Here is a 22,420-nt window from a genome sequence, read left to right on the forward strand (position 1 = left end):
CAGCGACACACACCCGGCGGTGCCCCACCCCCTCATCTACATATCACCTCAACTCCGCCCTTCATCTGCATAACAAGCCCCGCCCTCTAACAACAGACCCCGCCTCCCTCTCGCCCCTCTCGACTCAAGCCCCGCCCCCAAGCCCCCGCTTTGCATGCTGATAACATCGGTGTCGATGCGCGAGTGGGCGTGGCCCAACGGGGCTCCGCCCATGCGTTGATTTGCATACAGCACCTGCATCCCGGACCGCGGCCCCGCGCCCACGGGCGCATCCTCGGCCCGTGCTGTGCTGCGGGCAGGGACGGGGCGAGCGTGAGTCACTGGGCTGTGGCACGCAATAACAGCAGAGACAGTAACTACGGTATATAAGAATCCACAGGGAAATCCTGGCTTCAGGTCACTCGCAGGAGGCACCTATGCTGGGTGATGAATGCTTGCTGCAGAGCTGGCAGGAATACTGCTGTTCCCAAACTCAAAAGCTTTACAGCACTAAAGCCAAGATCGTTTGTTCTGCCCTGATTTCCTGCGCAATGTGAGCCAACAGCAGCCCGGGAAGGGGGGATGCAAAGCTCAGGAGTGCACCTAGGATGATTTCAGGACTTATAGTACAAACAATAGCACTTCAAAAAATTACAGTGCTATTACAACTCCAACAATAGCCTCATTTTCACATCTCACTGAAGCCTCCAGGTCAACTCCCATCCCATACCAACCACCTCCTCATCCCCTGCCCATGGCACTACAGAGAGCTCCCCACCTCCCTCCCCCCACCACAGTTACCCCTTCAGCTCTCCTCGTGCCAGCCCCATGCACTGAGCCTGCTCTGGGAGCATTAAATCATAATGGAAGGCAGCTTTACCAAAACATAACAACTATGACTGTGACTGCCCCTGCCCTGCCTTGTCTCAGCCCTCCTGCCCACACGCTCTTGCTCCAAAGAATGCCCCCAGAGCTTCATGGAATTTGGTGCCCAAGAGGGCACCAGAAATAGACCCAGAGCTGCTATTATGCAGCTGTTTAAAAAGCTCCATTATAATCATAAACGCAGAGCTGACCTGTCCTGCTGGCAGTGTCTTTCCATAAGCAGACAGCTTGTTACTAACACCCAGCACCCTGCAATCTTAATGCTAAGGAGGGGAGACAAATTGCAGGCATCCCTCTCCATGCAGAGCTTTTGTCCCGAGGAGGTGCAGAGACGTTCTGGCTGCTGGCTGGAGGCGGTGCAGCTGCGGGGCCCCTGATTGAGGCCCGGGCCCATTCATGGAGCTTTGCACATGGAAATCTTCACAACAGAAATAGCTTTTTATGCATGCAAAGGAATGGGAGGAATAAGAAAAATAATAACAGGTCATTTTGATGCTTTTCCTGTGTACTCTTGTAAAGGAAACTGGTATATAATCCTAAGTGCATGCTGCACTTAGCATGTAGCCATGCCAAGCTAAATTCTGCTCTTTTTAACTGTGCTTTGCTATTTCTTCTTTGTTGTTCTTTTAATGCATGTACCCATTTTCCAAACACAGCCCTCATAGCAGTTGTATATGAAACCCAGCAGCAGCAGAAACCACGGAGATGTCTTTAATTTCCCCATACAATCACTGATAATCATGTCAGTATTCACATTCAAGCTTTCCTCCTTCTGCCGAGCCTCAAAACAAAAGCCAGGTATGGTTTCTGGTTTCAGAAGGCTGCTTTCTTTTTTCTTATTTTCCCTTACTTTACCGTTTTCATTATTTAACACACTGAGATTCATGTTATATTAAAGATGGGACTTCCAAAGCCATAGTGATTTCCACAGGAGCTGGGTTCTCAGATCCCCCACACACCAAGAACACGTCAGGCTGAGCATCCATGCAGCTCCTTCATGAGAAAATTATCATATTTATTAATGCAAGTAAAGCCTTCAGAGGTGCAAGGAGAGGATGAGCACATGAACAGAACTGAACCAACGCTCTCACAGTAGTGCAATGCATGGAGCAGAGGCAAACACAGCAGAGTTCATTCCCATTCCCATAAACCTGCAGTTTTATGGAATCTTCCAGACAGAGCAGAGCCAGCAGTGTAGCCCTACACCTCCCTGAGCTGGAGCTCAGCGCTCCACAAAGGATCTTGCACACAGGAGGCAGACAAGGTCCTGACCAACCCCTATGGCATGGGGACACTGTGCCAGCTGTGCCCAGATCAGCTCCCTCTAAGTAAATCCAATGAGGCTGACAGCAGATTTTCTCATTTTCTCAGTGCATGTTTCTTAGGAACCTAAATCCCCCACAGGAAGCAGGTGGAGGAAGAGTGGAGCTCTAATGAGATATAAAGGTGCCTCAGCAGCCCCTGTGTGCTGTGCGGATGCCGTCTCGCCCTGCGCCGTGCCAGGAAACCCAACACAGGGATGGGCTCCAGTTGCCTGTGACCCTGAGGACGGCTCCTGCTGGCCCCAGCTCTGGGGGGACTTAAGCAGAGTTTTAAAGTCTCTCGCCTCAGATTGTCCATGCAGATACCTCCATATACTGTGTTCTTCTTTAGGACATCATCAGCCTTTGGAAGTGCCTCCCATTACTCTCAGTCACAGAGCTGCAGGTGGGTTCTGCCCTGGTACCTAGGGCCATGTGCCTGCAGCAGTGCTGTGGAGTTTGTGCTGCCCCTGCCAAGTATCCCTGTCCTTCCCCAGTGACACAGGGGGTGAATGGGGGGCTTCCCAGTGCCCAGAGCTCTGTCAGATGCTCTGGGGTTTCCCTTTCTGCTCTCACCATTTTTGCATGTTTCACATCTTGAGGACAAAGAGCAGAGAGAGAAGTGACATTCAAGAGGGGAGAGCCCAGCTTGCACATCCACTGTGGGGAGAGCATCTTCAGCAGAAGCACAAAGCCAAGCAGCCCCAGTGCCAGGACAGGGGCATTATGTAAACCCTGCAGGATCACCAGCAATGGGAGAGCTGTGCAGCCGCAGACACTGCTCCAGTTCCAGACCCCAGCAGCAGTCACCTCACATTCACATCCAGCTCTCATTGCGGCAGGGCAGGCGCAGGAATTGCTGCCTCCTTGGGACCTGCAGGAGAAGCTGTTGGGGCTGCTGAGATGCTTCCAGATCTGCTCAGAGGAGGGGGCTTCAAAGGCTTCTCCCCCACCACAGCACACTCTCAGCAGCTTGTGCCCCATTTCCAGGCTCTCCCACCGGCCCGTGTTGTTCTGCTGGAACTCACAGCACCCACAAGCATACGGGGCAGAGGGATACGGAGCTGCTGGGCTGCTTGGTGAGCTGCTTCCTAGCTTGGTGTGGATGTGCAACATTCCTCCCATCACCGCTCAAGGCACAGCACATTGCAGATAAATAAATGCAGTGAGGAAAGCCTGCAAATCTCTGTCTTTCTTTGGGTCTCCAATTTGGGCAAGGGGCAGGGACAGCAAAGCTGCAATGGGAGTGCTCCAGACCTCCACACATGGGAAGTGTCATTCCCGCTGGGACCGTGTGGTTCAGAGCAGCACAACCACAGTTGGGCAGTTTAAATATTTCATATTCCTCTCTGCTGGGTTTTCAGGAAGAACAAATTAATTCTGTTTCATATACCCAAAAGTGGCTCACATCAAACCGCCTTCCTGCACCGTTGCTTAAACAAAGTTAGTGGTAAAATCCTTTGGGTTTTGCTGCCTGTTTCCAAATCCATTTGATCAATAACTGGCTTTCATATCCTCTGACTGTAAGAGGGCTAGCAGGCATCGCTCCTTGCCGTTGATTCAAACCGCGGGGATTTTCCACCGCCTTGGGAGAGGGGTGAGCACACAAGTGAGCCTGTGTTGCACGGGAGCGCTCCTGCTTCCCAGTGTGCCAAGGAGAACGGGGCAGACCCGCAGCCCCAGCACACTGCTGCCTTCGGAGCTGCTCACTGCCGCTGCCCTGCAACACGAGCTTCTCCCCAGCCCGCCTTCTGGCTCCGCGTGCATGGTTCATCGCCTTGCTCAGAGGAATTGTCTGATCGTGAGTTATTCTCCCAGCCCTGCCAGGAGCCCAATTTAAATAACAATGAGGCTCGGTTACGGGCGGCAGGTCTGATCCCAGCGCACGCTGACTTCTTCATTAAGCTTTGCCTCGCGAGGGCTTTCCCTGCAGCCGAGCCATTGACTGCGAGCATCGCTCACAGCCGCCGTGCCGGTGGCACCCTGAGCCAGCAGAGCCCGCAGTATCACGGTGCCATGCTGCAGGGTTTGGTGCCAGCCTGGGGAAAAGCCTTAAACCCTGATGGAAACCCTGAGACGTTCCTGTCGTGGCCTTGGCCTTGGCCCATCCCCTATTTTCCACCAGAAATTACTGCAGCATAAAGGTGAGGGCACAGAGGAGAGCAGGACCAGGCACACCCTGTTCTGCTGTCCCGTCCTGTGCTGGAGAGTGATCTCTGATCTTGGGGCCGTGATGGCACAGCTGCACGCACAGAGCTTCCAATGCAGCAACGTGCAGAACTAGCACTGGGCTGCTGACCCCACAGCTCAGATGCCACCAACACCATTTACACCCACTGTTGGTGGGAGCTGGGCAGGAATGCTTTGCTCTCCATTGAGGGACCTGATAGCAATCCCCAGGCCACGAATGTAAAGGCAAACCAAAGCTGTGGAGGAAAAGCAATGAAAAGTTTGTGAAAACAGAACTACCTACCTGTTGGTGAATTTCCAGAAATATTTGAAATGTTTCAGCAATAAATAAATATATAAACCAAAAAACAACAACAAAAAAAAACAACAAAAAAAAAAACCCAAACCACACAGAAAGAACTGCTGCTTTCCTAATTTAGAAATCAAAAGAATTTTTGAATGGAAAACATTTGCATGGGGTTTTTACTGCTCTCAAACTAAATGACTGACTGGATTTGGACAGGAGCACAGTGCTTATCTGGCTGCTTTCAAGTCCAATTTGCCCCACGCAGCACTCCGGGCAGGCACTAAGCACACCAAGCTCCTGACTTTGGTTTCTGCCCCCCTGTGTTTTGTGGCTACCATCAACCACGCACTCATTGCACCCAGACTATGTGACAATGACTCCCAGCCTCATGGCTCCTGGTGACAGCCCAGAGCTGCACACTTTCTCCCTTCATCTTCCCAACTCCTCCTGTAGATCCATGTGCTCCCACACGCCAGGCCCCAAGCACAGCCCAGGAGATCCCCTCCCTGGCAGGGGAAGGGCCATCCTGCCACGATCTCCCCTGATCTATTTGAGGTGGAATCTCCTCCTCTGAATGCTGGGCTGTCAGCGGGTATCTGAACATAATTAAATCCTGCTGCTTCTTCAGATGTCCTTGGAAGTCGTATGCCTGACCTATTTCTGATGCATCTCTGTAGCTGTCCTCCAAGCCTCCCCAGCCACACAGCAAACGAGCTCTGCCTTTGCCAGGGCACTGCCCCTGTTTGACGTTCTCTGTGGTTTAATGACCAAACAGTAAAAGCTATTGACACAGGCTGTGATTAATACACCCGGTGGGAAAAGCAAAAGGCAGCGCTGCGTGGTGGGCAGGAATGATGGCCAGGCAGGGCTGCACAGAGCTGGTCCCCGCCTGCCTGCCTCTGCCTTGGTTGGTGTCAACACGCATCCCTGCACCCCGTGCATCCCTTCATCTCATACATCCCTGTACTACATGCATCCCTACACCTTGCATATCTCTGCAACTGTCAGCCTCTGCACCAGATGGGTGGGAGGCACAGAGGGGCGCAGGGCAGGGTCCCATGACGGTGCTTCACCCCTCTGTGTGCCCAGATAGGAGAGGGGCCCTGCGCTCGTTACATAAATAGGCTTTTGCTGTGCTCATCAATGTCATGAAACCCCACCCCGATTACTGATATCACTGTTCCCATGGCAACAGAAGCACTGCAAAAAAAAAGGAAGAATGGAGATGAAGAAAGGCACAGGGAGGGGGAAGGGACAGCAGTGCCTAGAGGGCCCATACCAACCTAGGATGGTCCCTGGGGTTGGAGTGGGCTGGTGGGATGCTCAGCAGCGTGGGGACCACCACAGCCCCCATGGGGACCTTAGCACTATCCCACTTCCTTTAGTCCCAACATGACTTTATCCATCTCAAATACTCAGAAACCCAATATCATCTATTCCATCCCCTCTGCCTGTCTGCAGCTACGTTCTGAGACATTTTATCCATGTCCAGGTTAGCTGAAAAAGCTTTTTTTCCCCTCAAGCCTGAGTCCCTAAATCCTCACGTGATCCCAGGACCTGGGAATAACATCAGGAGACAGACAGCAAAGCAGCCAGAGCTGGGTCCTTTCAGCCATTATCCCATTCCTGGGATAACTGCAGGACAGACAGACAAAAGCAGCCAGCAGAACCCCTCCAGAGCGAAAGAAGGTCTTGCAGCTCAGCATCCCCTACCCAGCCTTCCCACATCCTCTTTTTGAAGAGCCCCAGTGGGGCTGGGAGCCCAGTATGGGCACTGCTGTCTGTGCCCCGCTCCATTGCCATCCACCCAGGGCTGTCCTGTGCCGTCATTCATGCTGTGGTTGTACAGAGGAGGAGGAAGCCACGCCGGAACCAAGGTGCCAATTACTCTTTCATTAACAGCCGATGTATTTCTCTATCAGCCCTCTGCTTCTCTGTACAATGTTGATCATTTTGATGGAGCATTTGTTTTAATTTCCTAAATGAGGAAGCAATCTTGTAAATATTGTGCGGTAATTAAAATGGCTATTTATTGTGCAGCATTCTGCCTGCTGCCAGCACACACTCCGATTAGCATTCCCCTCCAACCGAGCCTCTGCTCCCAACCCGTCCTCAGCTTGAGGGGAGCCCCACACAGAGACCTGCAGGCAAGCACCACCGTGTCCATCCATCTGTCCGTCCACCCATCCATCCTTCTGTCCATCTGGCTGCTTGCTGCTGAGACACAGCCAGAAGTTTCATGCCCTCCAAAATCCAACCTGGCAGCAGCAAACAGCAACCCTTGTTTCTGCAAACCCATTCCTCAGGTTGAAGGTCGACAGTGGGATTGTCCGCTATGGGGACAAATTAGGAATGTGGTTTAGAAGAAAGGGATGCAGTGATTTCTGTCATCCCATGCCACCCACCCTATGGCCACCACTGCCATGGCCTGGGATGGAGTGCATGGTCACACAGGCAGCTCTGCAGCCCAAGCCTATGGCTACACAAAGCCTAGAGAATTGCCAAGTTTTCTCTGAGATGGTTCAAAATCCTCCTCCTGGGTCTCCATGGTGACCAGAAGCAAGGGCTGGCTCTGTGTGCTGGGGGGCTGTAGCTGTGCCCCAGGGAGCTCTGGGGACCAGGGATGGGCGGGGGGTACCAGGGTTTTGGGACCTCTAGTACTGGGGTCGTGCTTGTGCAGGCTGAGGAGTTATGTGCCTGAACCTTATCACATCTGCATAAGTGCAAATTAGTAGCTAAGGCTTTGCCCGATGTGGTTTCTGTTTGCAGAGAGGAAATAATAAACAATCACAATAAAAAGAGCTGAAAGAAAAAAAAAAAAAAAAAAAGTAGTATTACTTGAAAATAAAAAAAACTATCTGAACCCTTTTTAAAAACCCTGCAAAATAAAAATCCTCCCGGCTCGAGCAATGCTGAGTAGAGAAACACCTCGGGGTCAGGGAGTGGGGCTGGAGGCACCATGCAGGCAGGAAGAGGGGCTCAGGGGGAGTTGGGCCCACAGTGCTGCACTCATGCGGAGGAGACCCCAGCCCCCGTTCCCCCAGGAGGCTGCTACCAGCTGCTCCCCAGGGAGCCCGAGTGGGCTGCAATGACAGAAAGTGAAAAGAAATTAAAGATCAATAGAATGAGAAGAAAAAGCAGAAGTGGGGGTGGGAAGCAGAGCGGTAGCCACCCCCCAGCCCCGCTTCCTTCCATCTAGGACCTCTCACGCCCTCACACGGGGTCCCAGGGCAGAGATCCTAGAGCTCAGCTGGGGATGCCACTGCTGCTCCAAGCAGATACCACCTCAGCCCCCTCCCAGCACCCCACACCCAGCTGTGGGCCCCCGCAGTGCTCTGTGCACAATGCTGAAGCTCGTTAGGGCTCTTTGCATACATGCTAATCAGCGGGGAGCCTGCTCTGGCATTTGCGCCTTGGTCCCCAGCTTCAGACCAAATAGAACAGCACAGGAACACATTCCCTGGCCTCAGGCACCGAATGGGCACAGCAACAAAGGGCACCAGCCCAGCCCTGCCCTGCTCAGACCTGTGGTGAGAGCTCTCCCAATGCACACTGCAGACTCCCACTCCTTTTCCCATTGCCTCTCTCCCCATCTCCTACATACAGATACCAGCTCATGTGCAGTGCCAGCCCCACATGTCGTCACCCACTTCCACCATCCCCTGTGTCCCCGTGCTGGTGCCCACACAACCACCGCCATCCTCACCCCCAGCACAGCCTGGCCCGGCAGTCAGCAGCCATGGATGCTCCCCAGCTCCCAGGAGCTGAGTGCCAGCAGCCACAGCTCCTAGCAGCACTCTACCTCCTGCAGCGGTGCAGGACACAGAGGTGAGCACAGTCCTGCTGCTCCTGCAGCCTCATTCAGCAGCACAGAACATTCTTCTACAGAAATCTGCACATCCTGAGCAGGGCAGGAGGGTGCTCACTCCTGTGCCATAGCACTCAGCCACAGGACAAAAGGTAAGCACAGAACTCCTCTGCTGTGGGGCTGCTCATTAAAGCCCTCCGCCCTCCTTAGCAGATGCAGCTGTGTTTGCTGCAAGGTGGGAAGCCCTGTCCCAGGTGAACATAACAACCAAACCGACCTGGTTGGTCCTGACTCAAGGACAAAGGACAGCTGCCCTGATCCCACTGCCAGCCTCTATCCCTGCTGCTCAGCCTCGCTACCATGTGTTGCTTTGCACTGCCATGTATTGCTTTGTTCTTCCATGTGTTGCATTAGCACTGGGATCCCCTGCTCTGCTGCCCAGCTCCCCTATTTCATCATCCCCATCCTTGCAGCTGTTGTGGTGCCGAGAGGTCTGAGAGGCAAGGAGGCACTGAGCCACATTAGCTGGCTCATTAATTCACACATCTGTGTGGAGCAGCTCAGCCCTGCAGTGTGGTGCCAAATCCCAGCAGCTGTGCCCTGTGCAGACACCAGCCACCAAAAAAGTGTCATCAGCCCAGGCAGAAAGCATGGCTGCCAGCAGCTCCACACCGCTGCTGGGAAACTATTTGGTCCGAAGATGCAGAGTGCTTACACCTGCCCCAGGACAGAGCAGCTCCTAGTGCTAGGATTGCAGAGAGGAAAAGGCCAGTGCAAAAAAGTGAAAACTTGTGCTTAACGGGAGAGCTGCAGTGCTGGGGAGCGGTGTGGGGACAGCCTAGGGACACCCTCCTGGTGGGCACCAGGAGCTTCGCAGCCAGCATGCAGGGCTCTGGCTGTGCTGCAGATCCACGCACCGTTAAACGCAGTGCAGACCCATGGCCAGGCCTGATGTGGAATTAACTGAATGGGAATGAGATGTATTTTATGTTCTTAAAGCACATTAAGTGCTTGGAAGTTAATTGGTATTTAATTAGCATAAATTAAGCTCTTTAATAATAGTCGGGGAAAAACAACATGTATTACGGATGCTTTATTAAAAGTCACCCTGACAAATCAAAAATGAGTGCGCCGAACACATCAACAGCAAAAAGGGGAAGGACATGAGGATGTCCACAGGTGCACTATGGAGCAGGGGTGCAGCACAGCTCCCGCGCAGCAGCAGCTGCAGCTATAACTGTGCTTCCTGCGGATGCCACGGGCCGTGTTTCCTCCCGAAAGAGGAAGGTGGTCGCTTGTTCACCCCTGCGGCCACAGGCGCGCTTCGGCTGAGCTCTGCCCCGAGCAGCGCAGGCGGCCCACGGTGCCCCCCAGCCGCAGCCCCACAGCCCGGGGAGTCCTCGCGGTTGCCTTCGCTGTTTGTTCCGGCATTTTTTGCAGCGTTGCCATGACGACGGTCCCGGTGACATCTGCGCGCTGTTTGTCTCGTAGCGGGTTGCAGCACTTTCCTTCCCGAGCACGCAGCCCCCTCGCCCAGCTCACCTGGGCCGGGGCCGTTCCGGTGGGACCTTTCCTCCCTCCAGCCTCACTCTTTTCGCAATAAAAAGCACGGCTCTGTGTACAAGCGTGTGCGCATGTGTGGGTCATTTCCTTGACTGAAAATAGCGAGTGAGCTGAAAATAGTGAGATGCACTGGAAAGGATTCTGCCAGACCCATGGGGACGGCGGGGACCTGGAAGGAGCTCCTTCCCTGTGCCAGGTGCTGCGGGGCCATTTCTGCCCAACCCCATTGGTTTTCCTCCTCTGGTGCTGTGTCCCAGCCCATCCCATGCGGTTTCCCCCATGATCCCCACAGAAATGCTCCTGTCTGTCCCCATTCCAAGTGTGGCACTGCATCCCCAGGATGACCCCTTCGCCTGGGCACCTCATAGCAGTGCTTGTAGGAGAACAGCATCAGACACTGATTGGAACCTCAGCCACTTCTCCAACCCCCCCCCCCCCAGACAACGCTGCCTTCCTCAGATGTGCTCAGAAACCTCCAGCCGTGTTTAAAAGTTTGCAAAATTCAGAACAACCAAAAGCTCTCCTGGGAGGGACTGCAGAATGGCTGTGTGCTGGTGTCATTGCTGTGCAGAGCCTGCCAAGATGTGGGAGGGGTCACTGCCAACACCTCCATCCCGAGAGGCCAGGGTGATTTAGGGATGGGGATAGATCCCCAGTGTGCAGATGTTGGCACTGGCTGCTCTCCCCATGCCAGCTGTTATCTCAGAAATCATGTATTTCTGCCAGCAGCCAGTGTGGGCTTCCCTCCCATTCCCATTTCCCTTTTTGTTCAGCATGCCGAGAAGCCTCCAAAAACTGCATCTGGGCTCCTAGCATGCAGCTGCAGGGGCAGTTCTGTTGGCACAGACTGCAAAATAATGTGGACATTGCAGAATCTTTAGCCAGTGTCCGTCCATGTGCACCACAGCCACACACAGCACAGCTACACACAGCACAGCCACACGCAGTGCAGCACAGCCACATGCAGCACAGCCACATGCAACACAGCCACATAGAGTGCAGCACAGCCACATGCAGCTCAGTCAGGTTCCCTGCACAGCAAAGAGTCCCAGGTGCATGCAGGGGAAAACTGAATGCTGCACAGTCTATGGGGGGACAGCAGAAATGCAGGACAACATACTGCATGAGTGGGCAGAAGGTGTTGGTGCCCCCAGCATGTTTGGAGCTGGGAAGCTCCCAGCATGTGCACACTCCTTAAATAATAGTCATAAACAGTATAGGAATCAATTGGTGCCAGCAATGGGGGGCACGTGTTGCTTTACTCAGCTTTGTGCCAATCGTATGGAGGTAACAGCAGCTGCTCTGCTCCGCAACCAGTAGCTCTCACAGCCCCCAGGGGAGCAGAGGGGCCCAGGAGCAGCCTAGCAGCAGTGGTACAGAGCTGCCAGCCACAGCCACATGCTGCACCTGTAGCATGGAGCCGTGCAGTCTCACAGATGCCAGGCACAGCCCCGCAGGACAGACGTGGTGCATGGCCGGGGCACGGCAGTGCCATCCCAGGGTGTCTCAGCAGTGTGCTCAGCAGGACGTGCCAGGGTTGTGTTGTGTTGTTGTGCAGCCTTACTTCAGGAACAGGCGGATCTCCCGGCCACCAATCACAAACCTTGCAGGAGGGAAAAGAAATTCAGGGTCAGCATCTGCACTGTTGTGGCATGCATAGGGAACACAGAGTGCTGTAGCTCAGCACCAGCCCCATGGGGAGATGCAGATGAAGCCAGCGGACATGCCAGGCTTGGAAGCAGCAGAGGGGCAGGGGCTCTGCTGCAGGATGGGATGGTGAGCAAGAGAGGGCAGCCTTGCTGCAGCACCACGTACCTCATCAGTATGCCGCAGATCAGGCAGCCGATCACAGGTCCGACCCAGTACACCCAGTGGTAGAGCCAGTAGTTGGTTATCACAGCTGGCCCAAAGGCTCGAGCAGGGTTCATGCAAGGTCCGGATACGGAACCCCTGAAAAAGGAACAAATGACATGAGCTGCTCCTCAGAGTGTGGAGCAGTTCCCATGTCCTGCGTCCATTTGCAGGGATGCCGGCATGGTGTGAAAGCTGCTGAGCCCATTTTGGGGCTCACCCAGTGCTCAGCTATTAACCAGAGAATGCTCTGTGCTGTGCACAGGTAGCAGAACAGTGCAGGAGAGACAACAGCATTCACAGCTTTAAAAAACTGCAACAGATAAATATTTGCACATGAGGTTTGAGCGATGTTGAAATAAGAGCTCTGAATCCCGCTAGAGGGGGCACTGCCTTAACCAAACAATTCATTAACATTCAGAATTATGTGTGCTGGTTATCTAGGTGCAGTGCCGAAGGACTCAGGCTGCTCACCCTTAGAGCCAGCCCACAGCTGAGCCTGGAAGCGATTCCAGCAGCTGTGAAAATACACATTGAGGAGCTGTCCTTGTTTGCTCAGGGCTTCCTACTGTCAATACTGCCGGGGTGGCTGCTTACTTTTGTCAGCCCGTATCAGGTAATTGCAGAGGCTGGTGCAGCATGAGATGTCCATGTGCTGAACTCAAGTCTCCGGCCTCCCTGACACATTTCTGGGGTGTGCCCAGCAATTCGCATCTACCAGTGTCAGTAGACCAAGTGTCTGATCTGCCAGCATCCATGGACATGCTCAGAACCCATCAGTTGTCCTGCCCATAAGGCTCTGAATAGGGCTGCAAGGGGGAATATCCCATCTCATCCCATTCTACCGCAAACTATCCCATCCCATCCCATCCCATCCCATCCCATCCCATCCCATCCCATCCCATCCCAAAACCTACCAACTCAAATCATCCCATCCTGATCTACTCAAAACTGTCCCATCCCATCCCATCCCATCCCATCCCATCCCATCTCATACCACCCCATCCCATCCTGTTCCTCTCCCCTTACTGGTGCAGAATGCAGCAACTCTATTGCCAGTTGGGGTGGCAGTGGGATGCCCCGGTGCTGGGAGCTGGCAGCCCCAGGCTCTGCCCACCACAAGCTGCAGAGAACTGTGAGTGGGAGTCCCATCCCTGCAGCCATGGGTCCCATCCTGGCTGCTGCAGACACTGGAGTGGAACTACTAGGGCTTCACCCACTGCACAGTGGGAACTTGAGCTCACCCCACCATGACGTTGATGACGACTGTCAGGGCGACGCAGACAGGTGCTAGCTTGCTCTTGGTTTCCTCATTGACTGCAGTCATGCAGACCACAAGCAACAGGAAGGTGGTCGTGATGATCTCATTGCCCAGCGCTGCGCCGATCTGCTCATTTCTCTGGATGACAGCAAAGGCCCCTCCGTAGCTGTTGTCGAAGCTTGCACTGTTTGCCACGGCCTGGAGGGGACACTTGGTTGGTGCTACCCCTCTCCATATTGTTGGCATTACAAACATATGTGCTCACTGTCAGGGCAGCGTGGGCGGGCAGAGTGCTGGGCTAAAGAGGAGCTAATCTCAGCACTTTCCTCCTGCAAGCGAGCCCTAAGCACCTGGCAAACATAAACTCATTAGCAAAGGCTCATAGCGTCTCCAGAGATAATGAGCTGGCTGTGCTCCGTTGGACACGCACAAAGCGAGGGGCTGTGCGGGGCTCAGAGCCCAGGGATGGGCCACACCAGATTCAATTAATGGTACAGAATAGTGTGGCAGGGGAATGCTGTGCACCTAAGCAGCTGAAGCTGCAGATGTGCTATGCTCTGCCTTGGGCAGCACCCCTACACCAGCACCCAGCCCAGCTTGGAAGCAGGACTATGGGAGCAGAAAGCAGGCACAGCACGCCCTGTGCTCACACAGCACGCTGCAGTGCAGGATCATATGAACATCAGAGCTCTTAATTACACTGAGAACTGGTGCTGTAGTGCCCCTTCCCCACTTCAGCACACACCTGTGGCTGTGCTGACATTGCACAGGGCAATGTCAGCTCTGGCAGAGTGGGAGCACAGTCCTTGAGCCCCAGCGAGCCCCCCTCTGGCATGTGTACCTTTGTCAGGGCAGCCCCTAAGATCCCTCCGCAGAGCTGGGCAATAATGTACGGGATGACCATGATGTGTTCCATCTTGCCGATCAGCCATATGGCCAGGGACACGACAGGGTTGGTATGAGTTCCACTGTAAAGGAAAAGAAGAGTCAGCGTGGGGTTCACCCTAAATGACAATGAAAAAATGAAAAAGCAGGCTCTGCCTGCTGCCTTGCCCCCACTGCCCTCCTCAGTGCGGTGTGAGTGCTGCACTCACTATGGGCTGGAACCATGAATATGTTTTTAGCACTTATAAGAATGTGCTGTGCACTGCAGGGGAGCAAAATCTGGCTGTTTCTGTTCTCTGCAGTTGCTATTTGGAGAAGCAGCAATTCCAGATGGGATATGCAGACCCTTCTAAAGCACATGCAGAGAATCAGCTGCCACGGCACATTTTGAAAAGTGGTTTTGGAGCTCAGGAAACCACCAGGTCCTTCCAGGAGCAGCAAGGGGGAAGTGTGCATAAACCTCTTCTGTGCACAATATTTTGCAGTGCTGCAGGCTGAGGATGAGCCAAGCCCTGGCCTCTGTGCTGCTCTTCTGCTCAGCTGCACATCATGGCACAGCATTGCACAGCACAACATGGCATGGCTCAGCATGGCATAGCGCAGCGCAGCGCAGTGCAGCTCAGCACAGCATGGCACGGCATGGTATGGCTGCAGGTTTCCTTTGCTCTGAAGCTTCCAGGACACTCTACTCCATGCAGAACACGTCTCGCATGAAGGCAGAGGGCAGGGCAAGGGTTGTGCCCTATGTAAAGGACATGACACCACTCTTTCCACAGTCTCCAGCACTGCACTGGGCAGTGCTATGCCCCAACTCCAATGCAGCAGCAGGCACTCGCCTAGCAATGGGACTCAGATTGTTAACCTCAGAGACCACATGCCAGACAAGATCATATACCTCTGAATTAAGACAGATTATCATGGGACACGCATTAATTAGCAAGCTTCATAACCGATCAGCCCTAATAATAATCGCTGGTGAAGTCGTTGAGTCAGAGTGTCTAGGAGCCCACAGTTATGTCTTATTCTTCAGCTGTAATTAAAATCCAAAGTCGGGTTGTCTCAGTCAGGCCCAGGCAGGAGGGTGCTGTGAACCCCTAGGCAGGGGCAGCCCCAGGACCCATCCTGAGCTGCACAGATTCAGAGTAGGGAGATGGGGATAGAAGGAAGTGAAGCCCCACAGGGACCCGTTCAGCTTTTCCATCCAGAAAGAAGCTGTGTTTGGGAGTCAAATAGCAACCTATTTCAGTGAACAGCTTTGTCTAAATGTTGCTTCAGAAGAATTGAAACCATTTGTAAATGGAATCCAAGCATTTCCCAGTGCACAGGGGAATAGAACACGCAGGTCAAAATGTGTCATCCTGACATTGCTTCAGAAGGAAATGCCACAGATTTCCCAAGTGATGCTTTTGCTTCAGCTTTGACCTTTTTTTTCTCTCCTTACATTAACAAGAACCAAAATCAGAATGCTGCAACCAAAGCCAGAATGCTGAACCTCCCCCATACCCAGAATCTCGCTCACAATCATTAACCAAGTGGCATGGTGCACCTGGGGATGCTCCTAGGGAAGAAGGGACCCCAGGGCTGTGTGATAGGAGAGCCATGAGCACATCCTGGGGGTCACCAGCCCCTTACCTGATGTTTTCCAGGCTGACAACGATGGGCACGATGGACAACCCGTGGACCAGCGCAGGCTGCATCGTCCCGGTGTTTCCTGAGTCCTCCACAACTGACATGCAGCCGATGAAGACGAAGGCTGCAGTGCCCAGCAGCTCAGCGAAGAAGGGCAGCACGTAGCGCTCGTACCAGTTCTTCTTGGCCGGCGGGCGCTCGGAGTCCACCATCTCCATCTCTTCTTTGGTGGAGGGCTGCCCACACAGCACGAGGGGGGCTGGAAGAAAGCAACGTCCTGTTAAACAAGGAACAGAAAGCCCAAATCCCAGCCCTATGTGCACGGAGCACAGCCTACATCCCAGCAAGCAGCCCGGCAGCCCAGCACAGAGAGGCACTGATGCTGTCCCAGGGACACTCACCCTGTGAGAGCTCAACGCTGGTGCTGCCCGACGCCAGCACGGCCACAGAAGGTAGCGGGTGCTGGGGAGCACCGCACAGTCTGAACTGCTACCAAGCTCCCCCTGCCCTGTATATGGAGAGGCTGTGACTGGGAGGCTCAGAAGATGGATTGCATTTGCATTGCTAAATAAAAAAACAGAGAAAAAGGGGCAATAAAGAAGATAGGCCAGCCCCCAGGAATATAAAACCTCTTTATCACCGTCATTCCTTGGTTCAAGGTTTTGCTTTTTTTTTTTTCCCTTCACCTGGTGGCTTGGTTTTTTTTTTTTATTGTTTTTTTTTTTGTTTGTTTGTTATCATTGTTGGTTTAGGTTTTGCTACCACAGCAGAGGACGTGACCCTTCCCACAGTGCATGCTGCATGTACCTGGGATGCCAGCTGCTATTGCTGGGAGGGAGCACACGCGAGGATCCACTGACACTGCTTGCACTGAAGCATGCACTGTTCCAACAGTGCCCTGAGAAACGCAGAGAATGGCCCAGCTCTGCCCACAGACGATCCAAATCCTGCTCTCCCAGCCAGGGCTGAACTCACTTTAAGAAAGGAGAGCCCAAGCCTAGGATTAAGGCAGAGATTTGGGTATCAGTGCTGTGCTGTGCCTTCATGGCACAGTGCAATTTAGTGCCCTGGAACGTGTATGGATGGGGAGTGCTGGGGCTGAAGCACTCAGGGCAGCAGGTGATAAGGGGTGGTTGGGAGCACCTGGGTGGAGGCAAATGGTCCAAAAACCTTCTACTGTCATTACCTACATACTCAGTGAACAAATGGCATTTACTTTGTGTTGCTGCATTAACACTAGTGGGCATTAAGATCTTAAGGACAACATCAGGGAGTGTCAGCACAGAGACCTCACTGGCAGCAGTGTGCCTGGATCCACCTGCAGTTCTAAGAGCTGATGTTGAGCCAGTGTTCACAAGTGCTCCAAAGCCTGCCTACCACACAGAGGATCGCTGGGCACACAGCATAGTCCAAACCCAGGAGAGGGTATGAGGATGCCACCAGCTGCAGCCTGGCAGGGAATGCCGTGCTGCTGCCATCCACACAGGCAGAGAGACAGCTCTGGTGGCATGAGGCCCCAGGGCTGCACCAAGCACTAAGGATGTGTTTATCATCCCGCTGGGGATGGGTGCTGAGCCACCAGGGGATGTGTGCTGGGGGCATTTCAGCCCCTTGAGCAATCGTTTCATGTTTGTGATGGGTCATTAAGGATTGGGGCTTACAAGTATTTTTTCTCTTGTAAGCAAGTGTAAAGAACGCCAACGATGTTTTATGGTGTTTTCACAAGGCACTGAGGATAGGAAGGAAATTTCCACTGGTCTGCCTCAGAGGAGCTGCTGTGGCCATGCAGAACAGGGCCAGGCAGCAGGTGAATGGAATCCAGCTTCAGGCACCTCCACAAGTTCCCTTCTCTTGCTGAGGTTTGGTTCCCTGCAGACAAAACCTCTTGGCCAGAGCTTATAAAAATCACTAGAATAGCAAAAGTGAGCCAGGGGGTTGGCAGACCCTTGGGCATCCCTCAGATCCCCCCACACAAACTCATGGCACAGACCTCACGCAGTGCCCCAGCCTGCCAAGTTCCAGCAGGGTCCCAGCATGGAGCCAACTGCTCTGCACAGCTCAGGGCTTCACTGGGAGCGATGTGAACTTGGATAAAAGGAGCACAGAGGCTTGATTCTTGGAGACGCTTATGAGAGGTAACTGCACCACATTCAAATCTCATTTGGTGCTTCTCAAAGTGCTGAATAAAGACAGAGCAGTGCAGGACCGGGAGGATGATGGACACTTCTCGGCCACTGTCTTTGCAGCTCAGGCAGCAGCGCTATGCCATCAGGGCAGAGGTCACAGAGTCTTCTTCAGATTTTTTCCTAGAAATGGATTGGGAGCACTGGAAGGTCACAGCTCCAAAGTGAAGATTAACTCAGTGTCCTTGGCTTTTAAATATTTACCATTATTGTTAGGCAGTAGGGATGTTTGGCTGAGCCCAACGCAGGAAACGCTCCACGCTCAGACAACAACGCAGCCTGGGTAAGGAGAGCAGCCAGGGAATGGAGCATCACCCCGCTCTGCCAGGCACTCCTGTGCCATCCACACCTCACTGCAGCGATATAAAGGATCTATATTCGTCACTACAAACTGGCCAGAGGTGCTGGATTTCTTTTGTTTGCTCTGAATCCTCTCTCCTGGACTTCCAGCTCTCCAGCACAATATGTTTCACATAACTGCGAGGGGAAATGCCAAAGGGAATTCCTACAGACAGATTCAGTCCTATCTGAACTCTACCTCAGCAGCCATTGTGTGCTCACCTTCCACTGTCACACAAAGACACAGCCCTGCTCCTCACACCCTGCACTTCTGTGGGTAAGGTTAAATGCTCGGAAAGAAGGGTCTATTTTGGGGAGCTGAATACAATCTACACTCACGGGAAAAGGCGTGGGGATAAGGACAGATAAATCTGTTCATATTATCAGACATTTATTTTTGTCCTTGTTTGTGCTTGCACCGATCATGTGGATTTCTTAAATAAGTGACAACAGCAACTGTGTCAATCAGTACAGGAAATGATAGTACAAAACAAGCAGTGCCTCAGAAAAACCCTTTTTAAGAGTTGTAGATGGATGTTAGAAGAGTTCTCTATCTATGTAAAGAGGTTTGAATACATCTTTAAGTCTAGAATTGCCCCCAAAGCATTTTTTTCCTCTTTTCCCTGCTTAATCATGCAGGTCCACAACTTGCTTTTCCATATGAACCACAGAACCAAACCTCAACCCACCCAAACACAAAGCGGCACTGAAGCAGACACTAACCAAGAACATACTGCCATCATCTAGCAGCACCCAAACGCAGCACCAGCTGTGGGCAGAGCCTCTTCATACTGCACTGATATGTTTGATGGGACAGACTTCAGGCTGGATGCCTCTATGAAGTGCAACAAGAGGTGGAGGTGCTGCATGATAGCACCGCTGCAATAAGACTGAGCACAGCCAGCATCCATATCCAGCTCTTACAAAGCAATAAAGGAACCCATCTGGTACTGCCTTATCTTGACAGTATTTATCCTGGGGACTGATAATCTAATGATTACACAACTGCTATTGAATGAGAACTTGCAGAATTATTTGCAGCTCATAGCAGTGACACAGGCAGGCTGACCTCTGCCCACATGCGATCCTGTGGCGTAACAGGGGCACTGGGGATTGCTACAGTAATGCTGGATGGAAATTTCCAAGGGTTCTCACACAGGGGTACTTTGTTCTGTTAGGGACTGATTAAGGGTCAGTTGTGCAGATGCAGAGCAAGGCTGATTATGGAGAGCAGTAAACAGTTGTATCTGGACCTTAACCTTGATATTTAACATTAAAATCAAACTCTACCTAGGCAGAAGCCAAACGTGGCTGGAAAACCTCTCCATTCTCCTGCCAGAGGTGCTCCTCTCAGTGAACAGCTATGAGGTGCAGCAGAGCTTGTCTGTGCAGAAACCAGCCAAAACACCCATCAGGAACCCTGCAAAACACATCCTACCAGTGTGAGGCCTGTCTGATGGAGCACAGAGCTGCAGTGAACCACATCCCAAGCCCCTTTATATCAGAAACACATGGCTCGGTGGCTGCACCCTGCTGGTGAGCTCTGGTCCCACTCAATAAGTGAGGCAAAGATACATTATCCCAGGGCCAGGAGATACGCTCTGTGAGAGTGCCTTGCCAAAGTCACGTTTGTTGCATGTGTATTCGCCCATCTAACTCAGAAGAAGCCACCAGGCCTGTCGCGTTGGCACCAGCAGTCAACGCTGCACATAACAGCTCCTGCAGTTCAGAAGGCACACTCAGCTTCTGATGTGTTGATGTGTTTTTAAGTCTGAGCTCTCACTGATCACAACATTACCTGTCAGATAACCACTGGGCTTAGATGTGGGCATAGCTGTAGCACTGCACCTTGTCTATTTTCCCACACGTTCAACTGCCAACACCTTTGATCCAGCTATTTCAGATGCTTTTGGCACATTACTTGGAACTGAGACTTTTGAGGATCGGCACACCTCTGTAGGTGCTTGCCAGCACCAGACCAAGCAGCACCAATGCCATCAACTGGCCTGGAGCCATGCACAGGCAGAGCAAGGAGGAAACAGGAGCACTGGAAGTAGGGGGAGTCTGGTCAGAGCTGCATGGAGGGTGCCCAACACCACAGGTTGATCATTCATTTACAAGTTCTTATTCTGTGAACAGCAAGGAAGAAAATAGCATCTGCATGAATACACAAGTAGGATATTAGAAAGATGGTAGAGTTAGAAGGAGAATTTTGAGAGATGATCAGAGACAGCTACAGCTCAAAGTCAGCCAGGTTTGCGGCAAGGCTGAGGTGGAGGGGGATGAGTTCTGGTTCCCAGTGGTTGAGCTTCATCTCACAGGCTCACCTGGCAGTGCCTGTGGTGGGGCAGATCCCACATGACTTCTTCCCAAATGATGGAAAGGCCTTTCCAAGTGATATTGCACACAGTGAGGGCAGAGCAGTCAGGAACCTGTCCAGGTGACAGCAATGCTGATGATCAAAAAGGAGTGAAATTCCATTAACTCCACTCACCTGAAGCAAAATGAATTGGAAACACAGCTCAGCTGGCTGAACAACAGACCCAGCACAGCCACATCCCCAGGTGCTGCAGCCAGCTCTGAGCAAGAGGTGAAATGTTTACTGCTATCTGCTTCAGAAGCACTACACCATTTCTAAGAAATGGAAAGAACCTACGTGCTCCCAACCCGTAGGCATGCCTTCATAATGCTGTGTCTTCAATCCAGCAAAGGGCTTTGCAAGGCAGCACACACACCCCACAGCAGCACAGCCCTCGTGAGTCACAGATCTGTAGGTGGAAGGGCCTTGCATGCTATAAGCTCATTAAAAGCAAGACAAGCAGCTTAATGGGCTGCAGCATGATCCAAGATGCAGTACTGAGGAGCTCCAAAAAAGCAGGAAGGAGACAGCAGCCACACAGAAGGCTCAGGTGTGGAGAATATAGTTTCTGTGTAAAGAAAAGGGCTGGGGATAAAGTTCAACAGATCAGAGCTGAGCACATCTTCAGAGTAACCATGCTTCAGATATCAGAAAGTGATCTGCTGGGCAGCACCAAGCCATGTTAGCAGAACTGGTGAGTAAACTGCTCCTGGCCTGCTGAATCAGACCGATCTTTCTGTGAAAATGCAGGCTGGTCTCATAGACAGCACATCCATATTAAAAAAAAACAATTGCTGCTCCAACTGTGATTAACAAGACAGAATAAGAAAAAAAAATGCTAATACAGCGGAACTGAGCTCTTTATACCTTTTCTCAAGCATGCATCTCAGCCTAGAAAAAGACCACTGATATTTTGTCAGTGTCCCACTGAACTCTGCAAGACCCTTCAGCTCTGTTTGCCTCTTAAACAAAAACAGTGGTACAGAGTGAGGACAAAGGCATGTTTCCATGAGGAACCTTTCCAATTTTTATGCTCATTGTAGCAACTGCAGCTACAGTCCTACACTGGCAGTGTTTCAAATAATGTTTTATCTATACAACTTTGCCCTTGTAACTGATACCCTTGTCTTCTGGCAATATCAGTGTGCTGTTTTTACCCAAACACAAGGTTTCAGTACCCACTTTGCAGCTCTTTGGAGGCCAGTTTCTTGCACTGTCCTTCTGAAGGGGCAGACTCCAAAAAAAGTCCATTACACACTGGTGTTCCAGCCAGGCAAATGCCCACTCCACACATTGCCACACACACAAACTCAGGAGAAACTGCACTCTGAAGATGGGCACAATCATGATCCTTTTATCTTTCCCCCATTTAGCAAAGCAGTAAATTTGAAGGACTCTGATCTAATTAAGACAAATTCACAGATGGTTGTTGAACTTGGCTCCTTGGATTCATGTTAGGCTGACAGAGCAATTGCACAGTGGGAACAACAACAAAAGAAATTTCAAAACCTCTAAGTAAAAACAGTGCGAAAACAGAAGACAAAAAGCTGCAGGCCATGAAAAGCAGCAGGCTGACACTGTCCCCTGCTTCACTGGAAACAGAAGTGCTCATAAGGAAGTCTACTTCCCCAATCTACAGAGCAGGCAACAGCAATGGAAAAAATACATCACTCAGTGGCAAATCCTGTAGTCTCTGGTTGTAGCTGCTATGCACAAAAAGGAACTGTGATAGCAAGGCAAGAAAAAGAGACATACCTTTGTGGGCTCCTGCATTGGCAGAGAGAAAAGGTCAACACTAATGCAGACCAGAGCAGCCTGCATGTGCCTCTCAACAGGAGGGGTACAGCTAAGCTCCAACGAAAAGCACAGGCATAAGCATGCTGTTGAGATTGTTATCTTAG

General features: G+C 52.1%; 1 protein-coding gene across 1 annotated transcript; it reads right to left on the reverse strand.

The window, feature by feature from the left end:
* Window positions 1-11,310: 11,310 nt before the first annotated feature.
* On the reverse strand, window positions 11,311-15,856 carry AQP8 (aquaporin 8). The gene is made up of 5 exons (XM_048961859.1): window positions 15,642-15,856; window positions 13,966-14,092; window positions 13,108-13,322; window positions 11,828-11,962; window positions 11,311-11,615 (listed from the first exon to the last, which is right to left on the reverse strand). Exons 1-5 carry the CDS (start codon window positions 15,854-15,856, stop codon window positions 11,573-11,575), a joined length of 735 nt encoding a protein of 244 aa, XP_048817816.1. The 3' UTR covers window positions 11,311-11,572.
* Between the last annotated feature and the right edge of the window lie 6,564 nt (window positions 15,857-22,420).

The sequence above is a fragment of the Lagopus muta genome, chromosome 15 (genome assembly GCF_023343835.1).
Source record: "Lagopus muta isolate bLagMut1 chromosome 15, bLagMut1 primary, whole genome shotgun sequence".
NCBI lineage: Eukaryota > Metazoa > Chordata > Aves > Galliformes > Phasianidae > Lagopus > Lagopus muta.

What these genes read in the sequence shown, in the direction of transcription:
- AQP8 (XM_048961859.1), bottom strand. Translation starts at nt 15,856, where the DNA reads ATGGAGATGGTGGACTCCGAGCGCCCGCCGGCCAAGAAGAACTGGTAC. An exon ending in GTCAGCCTGGAAAACATCAG is followed by an intron (nt 14,093 to 15,641) that starts GTAAGGGGCTGG and finishes TTTCCTTTACAG; the next exon opens with TGGAACTCATACCAACCCTG. An exon ending in GTCATCAACGTCATGGTGGG is followed by an intron (nt 11,963 to 13,107) that starts GTGAGCTCAAGT and finishes TTCCTTTTTCAG; the next exon opens with GGGTTCCGTATCCGGACCTT.